Source organism: Carex rostrata, chromosome 8 (genome assembly GCF_964058835.1).
Source record: "Carex rostrata chromosome 8, lpCarRost1.2, whole genome shotgun sequence".
Lineage (NCBI taxonomy): Eukaryota > Viridiplantae > Streptophyta > Magnoliopsida > Poales > Cyperaceae > Carex > Carex rostrata.
In genome coordinates, this window is record NC_135925.1 from 14,423,387 (window position 1) to 14,434,159 (window position 10,773).

Below are 10,773 nucleotides of genomic sequence, written 5' to 3' on the forward strand. Positions count from 1 at the left end.
CACAATAAGATTCTCCGATTAACTCCTATATGGTGTGACCCAATAGGATCTGTGTTATGTTGGTAAACAGAGTTAAAACTGTTTTAACTTCTATAATCATGAGCGGCATCTGGCAACACATCATGACCATCCAATTACACAGATGATGCTGTACAATACAATATCACGATCCAGTAAACAATTTACTTGTGTCTGTTCTTCTGTCTCATAGCTATCAGATTAGTTTCAAGGTAGATGTGTGTCATCCTTGCTAACTGAATCTTTTCTTGATCTTGAACAGATTATCAAATATAATTACTCTTGTAATTATACCGCTAGCAGATAATCTTACTCTATCAAGGGGTCCAGTGATGCTATAGCTCGTATAGAGATACGAGGGACAAATAGTATTCTTGTTAAACCATCACTACCTCAGCTAAGCCATGTGTACCGAAGAGCTACCGTTATAACTGCATTTTACTGACAGCGTTTGATAACAATCACACATATACATTTCTTAGTATGAAAGATGAATACCTCATACTTTAGAACTTAACACTGAATGAAAACATTAATGACACGAACACAATTCTATTTAATGTTTCATTCGGGGTCTGTCAAATACCATGTTCCTAGAACATGTATCTATGTGATTAAAATGACATCTCGTGTCAGGTGGTTTGTAAAACTTAACCATCTTTTAATCCACATACTAACCTTATCGCGGTAATTAGTGTTCCTGCTAATTACCTTGGTCAGTGACTTTTTAAGAGTATATATTATCTATATTATGGAGTTTCACAATTTCAGTCATGAACTCGAAATGATCCATAAATTCAATAATACTCAAGGCAACAAAATGATATTAATCATCCAATTCATGAACAAAGCTTTATGATAAATTATCGTATTATTGATTTCTAGATTATTACACTAACAGTATACGTTGTTAAATATTTAATATACCATCCCTGAGGATCGACATCCAACACTACTACATGTAGGATCATGCGTTTGTGATCCGAACGAAAATAAAACTAGAGTATAAAAGATATATCATATATATATAATGAAAGTTAGTAATACCAAATCAATTTGGTCCATCACATGTCCATGATGTCTTTAATTAAGAATGAACTAGGCAGTTAAGTGTCTTCACTTCATGCCAAACACAGATTTAATAATCAATTAAGCAGAAGAACTACCATCTTTTTGCAAAACATGCAGGACTTGTGAGAGACAATTGCAAGTGTACCCAAATAAAAACATGAGATGAGATATATAGGACATCGGTACCTTTTATTATAAAAATAAAACACACAAGTACAATAATAAACTGATTCTCATTAATTATATTGATATATATATATATATATATATATATATATATATATATATATATATATATATATATATATCCAATTTGCTGGTACATGCATGCATGAAGGAGGCCAACAAATAATTAAGAAGCTTTGGAGTCTTATATGACAAATTTGTTTGTTAGCGGCTGTATTCTTTGAACGAATTGAACGACCAATGCTAGCTGCATGCCATGTGTTTTGGCAAGAAAGAAATTAAGGATATCATGCACGTTACAAATGACAGAGCAGACCATACATGACACATATATATATATGTCATTATCTTTTCCTTCTAGCATGCATGGGTCAAAGGCTAGCATTCAAAAATTTATCATAATATCACATGCAAGCCATTTTAAGGTAGAATACATAATTACATATTTGAAAGATCGATCAGATGTCTAGCTAGCTAGATAAGATTCACTCAGGCAGCTGGCGGATCCTTAATTTTTGTTTGCTGCACGTACCAGATCTAGCTAGCTAGTTCCCGCGCGCACATTGGATTTGGATGGATGTTCAATAGGTGTCACACCCCGCGGCCACGGGTCATAACAGTCCCCCGCCGTAAGCATACAATGCCGTGTATACTTACAAGGCGATTAACAATTCAAACCAAACAACAAGCAATTCAAAACAAGTTTCTAATATATAATCAGAGTACACAGTCTGGACAGAAAATAATACAACAAAAGTATCACATCCGGATACCAACCATGAGGCCTACTCTAAATCTATACAACAAAATATATCTAGGGTTATCAAGTGGTAAGCTACTAAGGCCTACTACTCTCGTGCCTCTCCGGAATCAGTCACACTAGTACCTGTAAAGTAACCCAAAGGGTGGGGGTGAGAATAAATTCCCAGTGCGAAATTTTCCACAGTTTAGATTATTGGACTTGCAATCAAACTCTATATTCAACAATGAAACCATACAACAACAGTTCAAACAGATATATATTCATAAATAACATAATGCCAATGCTAGACAACAATTAATCCAATTTGAATCATAGTTTACGGAATTTCCAAGATGAATTTCAAACACAACAGATATTTTAGCTTAACTCAATTCATTAGGGTTTGTAGCAATTACAGATGTTCTTTCGAGCTGGACCCTTTATCAAACCCACATATGTAGGGTTACTGACACCTACAGATGGCCAACCGAGCTGGACCCTTTATCTGACACCCATCTGCAATTGCTTGGCTTAACAGTTATTAAGGTCTGGTTCAAGTCACATAAAGAAAATCCTCTTTAGAATCGTTTCCAATATTCGTAATGTTCAATTGACCTTCCAAATACATTAACACGTAGGAAAATGCCACCGAGCCACAGACATTACACACTAGTCACCCACGATTCCAAATCACACATCATAACATAATCACCCTCCCTCGTCCCAACCGGTACTGGGAAACATTGAGGGCCGTTCATCTAAGGCCATTTAGGATCCTGGGAATCAAAGCCAGCATACTGCCCGACTTTGCAAATTCATTGGATCCAAGTGCTTAACTTCGTAAATCCATTCACATACATATCCAAATCGTGGTGACTTTCAATCAAATCATATCATAATAGATCGACACAACCTACAACCATACCAGCATGCAAATCACTCAAGTCACATCAATTCGAGTTTAATTTGATTGGGCTATGCAAATGCTTTACACAATTCAATGATGCAATCAATGATATTCAACATGACAAACGAATACACAGTTTAATTCCTGAAAATAAAGTATCAAACAAGTCCAAGAATCCCGCACCTGAATACGACGAGCGTACCGCTTAATTAAGGATCGGACGTCTCGTATTGCCTCACAACGTCTTGCTCGACCGAGCCTACACCTATATTACACATATACTAGGTTTAACATTGGTTCACGATCGAGAGGTTTACTCGAGTTACTTCTAGGGCTTATACCTTCTTTAATCAATTCCTATGCTTTTTGTATCAATTCGTTCGGTTCATTATTTCTTACCAAAATCCTCTAAAATCTCACACAATCTCATATAGGTCCTCTGGACCATACAAACTCTCGATTGGGTGCAATTCACTTACTAGTTCACCAATTTTGGTTCTCGTAACAATTCGATTTACCGATTGGTTAAACCCTAATTTGGTCAAAACCTCAAATTAACCATTAATCGTTCTAGAAATTCAAGATCAGGAGGCAACCCTACCGATTACAAGTCTAATTGGTTGGGTTAAGCAGATCAATTCACGATTATGCCCAGTTTCAATTTTGGCACGAAACCCTAGAAATCCAAAATCAACAAATCGGAAGAAATCGGGAAAAAGATTGACAAATAAACAAGCAAGGAGTGTAGAGGAACTAATCCTCGAGCAATTCGAACACAAATCTCGAGTTTAAAACGAGAATCTGAGAAATCGAGAAAATTCGAGATTTAGAAAAAGAAAAGGAGAGAAAAGAATACCGAATCAGGGAGTTGTGAGAGATTCACGGGCGCTTACTCGGTTCCAGTTTTAATTTCTCGCAACAATCGGGGGTTTGAGAGGAACGAGAAACTCTCTCGCTCTTTTTCTCTCTCTCGGGTGAAAATCACTTGAAAATGGGGAAATGAATGAAGTGGGAGAGAGAGCGCAAAGGATTTATGCAAATAACCCCTCAGAATCATCCAGTGCGGATGGTTTCATCTGCAGTGCGGGTCCGGTCACCCGCACTCGGGATTTTGGAAAATGAAAATTAACACAGAAAAATCGCTGAGTGTGGATGCACTCATTCGCAGTGCGGGTCACTCACCCGCACTCGAGACTTAGGCAAGAGTTCAGGAAAAAGTCCGAGCCTAATGCGGATGCATTCCACCCGCAGTGCGGGTCCATCCATCCGCATTCAGTACTTGAAAGAATTTCATAATAACACAGAATTTCATGAGTGCGGACACACCCACCCGCAATGCGGGTCAACCCATCCGCACTCAGTACTTAGAAGATTTTAGAAAATTCAGTTCAACACAGAAATTCATGAGTGCGGACGCACCCACCCGCAGTGCGGGTCAACCCATCCGCACTCGGCACTATAAAGTTTCAAAATCTCAAAATTTCAACGCGGTTTCGATTCACACTTAACTTACTTAATTAGATGAACCTTAATTAAGGTTTTAAACTCCTATTTTGTTAGCACGATTTTCGATTCTTACTTTTAATTCATTTAAAATTAATTATAAAAATTTCGTAACGTAACAATAGGCCTCTCAACGTACCATCGACTTAGTTAGGTATACGTATTGGATATATGTTCGATTTTCAAATCTACTCTTATTGAACCTGCCATGCCATGCATGCATGTCACGTGGCCTTCTTAATTATATATGTCCTTTAGAGGTCGGTCGGCTAGCTTCTATTTGAATGTTTACTTGCTTGGCAATGTTGGCATTGAGATTTGAGAATTTGAAATCTCTATCAATATAAATTATTAAATTATGTTTATTGCTCAATGTACACTTGAGATTTATACCAATACATGACTATTGCATAATGTATACTTATTTAACCTTTTTTTCTTTTTCTTTTTCTTTTTTAAACGTTAACATATTAAATGACAAGAATTAAAATTTCTTAGCAAGTACTGCGAAAGCATTGTTGAGCCACTGGCTGGATAGTTTAATTTCTCTCGACAACAGTAAATAGTAAAAAAAGAAAAAGATATCTGTGACTGTGACTGTGAGGCAAAAGGAAAATGTCAAAATGGACTCAAGAGACAAATGGCCATGTGATGTCAAGAGTCGAGATAGCCTATAGGCTATAGACAAATAAAATACAAAAAATGTGAGAGAGAGAGTTGTGATCTATGGTACAGATTACATGTACCAAATTAAAGTACCAATGAGAGAGAAGAGAGAGAGAGAGAGAGAGAGATCTTTTTGAAAAGGGAGACTGCCAGAAAAGAAAAAAAAAGAAAAGAGAAGAGAGAATATTTTGGTGAAGCCCGTGACCGTGAATGTGATGAAGGAATGCTTGTTCCTATGCAAATCCGTGACAGCTTTGGCTTTGCTCATTGGAGTGGGGCCTTCTTTACCAATTCTGCTCTGTTTTTTCCTCACAAGTCTTTTTTCATAAATGACTCAGTTTTAAATCTCTCAGCCTCAGGTATACAAATAACTTCAGTTTTATTTACAAACAAAAAATAATTACTTTATAATAAATATTTATATACATTTTATTTTATAATATTTATTTCAATTTAAAAGTTACGTAAATAAATTAAGTCTTGAGACCAAGTCCCAAAAAATAGACCTCATAAAAATAATAAATCATCTTCATGTATATTATAATATAAATATATATTTCTAGCTTTCTGGGCTCTGCACACTGCACACAGAACAATACGCTACTTGCACCATTTAAAAGTATAGTTTGAAAACATAAATGAAATGTAACAGGGGAACACAGCCATCAGATTTCTGAATTGGATCTTTGATTAACAGATGTGCACACATCAAAACCAATTTATGCCAGAAAACTAGAGGCCCATCAGACCTCCCCCTGGTCGCACATACAATATGTAAACCTAAACACAATCAGTTGAGTATAGCATATATATTAAATGTTATACAACAAGTAACAGGTAGGTAGCCTGCTGTAGGATCTTAGTGGTGTTTGTTTATTCCCACAGAAGCGACTGGATCCCATAAATCAGGCAACACAGCAACCCACAAATTCCGTATCATATCAAACAATTTGAGTGTGCATCATAATAAAAATAAAAATAAAACTAAACTCCCAATTGAGCGGCAATATTCACACATTAATTAAAACCCTAGCCGCGGGCCTTGAGCTCAGCAAGTCGGCGAGAAAGATCATCCTCATCAACTTTCTCATTCTCCTTCTCCTTTGCAGGAATGGCATGGGCCGCGGGCTGAGGCAGCCCAACAGACACCTCGAGCCCATAATCATCTGCCACCTGTTGCATCAGTGAATTGACCTCACCCTCTGGCGTGGATAGGCTTGTTGACCCGGCCATTGCACCCTCCATGAACTCAGCCTGGACCTCCATGTTGACGAACTGCTTCTCAAACTGATCCATTGTCTCTGACATCTTTTGGAGGTTGCTCGAGGCGAGTGCTGAGTCGAGAGACTTGACTATATTACCCATCGACTTGCCAATTACCTGCATGTTAGTAACGGTGTTAGTAAGTATTTTCTTTTTAAGTTGGAAGCCCTATTTTATTGTATTTTCAAATGAAAGCCAACTAATCTTGGGTTATTTGGATGTTACATGAAAATTTAATAAATGTTCAGACAGGCAAATATAATATACTAAACTACCCTGACATTTTCATATTTTGCCCAACCAAGATGTCTTTTTAGTTTGTAATGATCTCACATGAACTAGGAATGCATGAATGTAGAGGATAGGTGATATTGTTACACATGCAAATTTCATTAGAATCTGATTAAATACTGAGTGCTATTTGCAACATAAGTAATAATAAATTGGCTTCTGCATATCACCAAACAACAAGTGCTATTTGCAAAAGTAAATCAACTTGTCACAAAAAGGTTAGGTGTTTGCCCCCAGAACTTAATTAAAAAGCACAAACAAAACAAAATCTAGCATGCAACTAGTACCAGTGCATACAAGTACCATGCTGGTATATGTCCAAAATGGCCTTGTACCAGCGTCAAATGCACAGTAGCATGACCAAATTTGAACCTAATGCGAGTTCAGTGACTTTGAATGGATAAACCATAGTTGAGTGAATAGGAAGTCTAATGATCTCCAGTGAATTATTTTGCTGTACCTGCATCTTAGCCTGGGTATCCAAGCGGGCCACGACAGCATCAAGGCGGGAAGCAAGACGAAGGTAGTTCATGTGCTCTGTGCGTTTCCTGATTGCATTCTCAGCATATATGCGGGCCCCATCCATGTTTCCTTTTTCAATGGCCTTCTTGACCTTGAGCTTATCTGCTTTCTCTTCCTTCTCACATTTCCGAGCCTGCCTTTGTAGACTCTTTGAGGTGAACTTGAGCTCCATGATTTGATTCATAAGCTTCTCAGTATTACCCATGGTTCTAAATACACATTAAAAAACTTTAGTGAGGTCCTGATATGAGTTACCACCTATAGAAGGAACTGAACTGGGGCATGTTTGAGAAATGGCGAATGTGAACACTCCATTGAATGTTGGAGTATAAAGAAATTAATCAGAGAGATTATAGATGCATGCTGATACTGGTACAGACATTAAAGTAATGTAATGTAATAGAAGAAACATATTTTCATATGACTGAGTAGCTTGTAGTTGCAGGATACAAAGAAGATTGAAAATAATCCCAATATCCCATCCCCTTTATTTTGTATGCAATTCCATAGTCCATACAAAATAAATAAATAAATAAATTCCTTAGAACGGAACGGAACTCTTTGCTTTGGTGCAACAGCCAACACAACAGACCTAAATTAATAATAAATTATTGAGCCCAACTGCCATTAATCAAGAGCTAACAACAGTTAGTTAATATTGTCAAAATCCACAAATGAAAATTAGTCAGGGAGGAGAGGCGCAGATCAATACCTCAATCTAGTCGTCGAGTCGTCGAGATCGGGGAGGGAAGGGAAGGGAAGGGAAGGGAAGGGAAGGGAAGGGAAGGGAAGGCAAGGCAAGGGATTGGATTAACAGTAGAGTTTGGGTTTGAGACTTTGATTGAGCTCAAGGAAAGAAACCGAGAGAGAGAGAGGTCTCCTGGAATGGAATGGGGAAATATTAGAAGCGGCGACTATACTATATCTCTATAACTCTACAAGTCTACAACTATACTCGGCTGGACCGCGTAACGCGTGAGTCGTAGGCTGCCTTAATTATTAGTTATTACTTTCCTTTTCCTTTCCTTTCCTTTCCTCTCCTCTCCTCTCCCTTCTTTTCCATCTCATTACTTGTAATCAAAGTTTCTAAATAGCGCCATGTAGTATTTTTGGACCACAAAAATTATAACGTTATATATCGACGCTATATAACGGTGTTATTTGATAATAGTGTTATTTTTTAGCTATTTTATTATGACGTAATAAACGCTATTTAAACATTTACATATAATAGAAAGATTAAACACTAAACTGGGCACCAACTTAGGCTGGTCTAAACTATTCATATTTGATTATGGACTAAAGCTAAATAAGTCTAAATTGATTATTCTAAACTTAGACCAATCTAAATTATTTATGTTTGATTGAGATCTAAAATTAGATCATGCCTTAAGATATTTCTTATTTGGTTCAATTGGTGGACTAAAATTTTAAAATTCTAAGTTGGTTAATTATTTATAATAAAATACTAATTATATAATATTAATATATTATAATATTATTATAATAATTATTTAATATATTAACAATATAACATATTAATTATATAATATTAATATAGAGTCCGGCTTGTATAACATCGGTGTCATGTGACACTAATTTCAAAATTTATTAAATAGACTTCAAAGGACTAATCCAAACCGTTCAAACCGATTTACTTTATGAGTGATGTGTTTACAGGTAAATTTTTTATATTTTCGACTTATTTTAGTATCAAATCAAGAGGTAAAAATGTTGAAAAATGAATGTATTAAAATTAACTTTAAAACTCACACATTTGACCACTTGACTTGATACTAAATAAGTTCGAAAAGTTATAAATTTTGCATGTAAACTCATAACTAATGAAGTAAATCGGTTTGAACGGTTTGGATTCATCGTTTGAAGTCGATTCGATAGATTTTGGAGTTGGTGTTATATAGGCTAAAATAACACTAATGTTATACTAGCCAAACTTATTAATATATTAATAATAACTGTAATATATTATAATATTATTATAATTATTTAATATACTAACAATATAACATAATAATTATATAATTATATATTAATAATAATTATTAATAAAAAGATACTATAATATTATTATAATAATTATATACTAATAATAATTATTAATAATAATATACTAATTATCAAAGGTTAAATAGCGTTTATCGCGTCATAGCGGACTGATTAAAAAAATAGCGCTATGCCTAAATAGCGCTGATAGCGTCATAACTTTTATGGTCTGAAAATGTTATAGCGCGCTATTTAGAACCTTGCTAATTATATACTAATAATATATTATTATATTCATTTGAGTTATGTCACAATTGAAGGATTTCATGATGCGTTAAGGCAGTAAAATAAAAAAAATTAACTCTCTTACAAGCATCTACGGATATACTTTATTATGCTAATTCTATTCAAGTAATTCATATGCACAAATAATCATCTACTCATTTATTCATCACAAATCTATCTACTAAAGGAGATTTGTATATATATATATATATATAGAGAGAGAGATGAGCTATCCTACATTGCAATGTACTGACCTCTTTGTGCATTAGATTATATATCGTTGGATTAGTTTTAAGATTCGTGCGATTCAGTGCGGATCAGTCGCTGATCAATTCAATTTTTCGGAAATTTTAATCCTCCAGTTACTGGAGGCATCCAGTCACTTTCATCTCTCTTCCAACATTTCCCCTCCCCGTCGTCCCCGATTCCCTCTCAGAACAAAAAGAAGAAGAAGAAGACCTCAATCTCCTCAGTCGATTCTGTATTGCCCCTCCTCCCTCGACCCCCTTCATCTCGCTCACAGAAGCGATCTATTCTCTCGCACCTCATTCCCTTGTCCGTTCTCTCTCGCCATTGCCCTTCTCCTTTTCTCGCTCTTACTCTTGTGCTTGATGGTGCCCCCACAAACAAGCCGTTTGGTGAGTGATTCGGTTCCATCGAGATCTCAAATCAGTTGATTTTTGTTGCCTCCGTGTTTCACTCGCCCCCAATCGCTAACTCCTGATTCCCCTCTCAGTGGTCCTGCTTAAGCTCCATCTTTGATGGGGCATGGATTTTGTCAGATACGCAATCTGAAAATCTCAATTTCACTCGCAATTGAGCCAATGAACAATTGCTTGAACGAGCGATCAAGATCTGAGCTTGAGCTCAGACCAATGGTAAAAAGAAGATAAGAGAAATTGATACAAAATTGGGATTATATTTCACATGATAGTCTGTTACAAGCATTAGCATTACCTGATTGATGCTGTCATAAAAGAATGCATAGAAGATCTGCCCTCCTGGCAGGCAGCGACAAAGGTTGCGGAATGTTCAAGGCTACCTCGGGTTTTGAGGAACAATGTCTTATTGTAAACAGGGGTCTATTTTATTTCCTGTTTTTCTAGGTTTGTAGTTTTTGAATCTCAACTGGTACATCTCTCTTTGTTGTAGTTTCTAATAAGATTTTAGTTTTTAGATTCCAAACCAGTAGACTCTCTGTATTAGGGAGTATTTCCTCCTTAGTCTTTACAATGTAATGCTTATTTTTCAGTTGTAAATGATACCTACGGGTTTGAAAAAAAAAATGATTGCGAAAAACAATTTCTACTCGACA

The 10,773-nt window shown here is 36.0% G+C and overlaps 1 protein-coding gene across 1 annotated transcript; it reads right to left on the minus strand.

The window, feature by feature from the left end:
* Nucleotides 1-5,868: 5,868 nt before the first annotated feature.
* Nucleotides 5,869-7,919, minus strand: LOC144558330 (ESCRT-related protein CHMP1-like). The gene is made up of 3 exons (XM_078307150.1): nt 7,882-7,919; nt 7,108-7,378; nt 5,869-6,473 (listed from the first exon to the last, which is right to left on the minus strand). Exons 2-3 carry the CDS (start codon nt 7,372-7,374, stop codon nt 6,123-6,125), a joined length of 618 nt encoding a protein of 205 aa, XP_078163276.1. The 5' UTR covers nt 7,375-7,378; nt 7,882-7,919; the 3' UTR covers nt 5,869-6,122.
* Between the last annotated feature and the right edge of the window lie 2,854 nt (nt 7,920-10,773).

Excerpts from the sequence above, each read along its gene's own strand:
- LOC144558330 (XM_078307150.1), bottom strand. The coding sequence starts at position 7,374 with ATGGGTAATACTGAGAAGCTTATGAATCAAATCATGGAGCTCAAGTTC. Across the intron at positions 6,474-7,107 it reads ATACCCAGGCTAAGATGCAG|GTAATTGGCAAGTCGATGGG; the intron begins GTACAGCAAAAT and ends ACTAACATGCAG.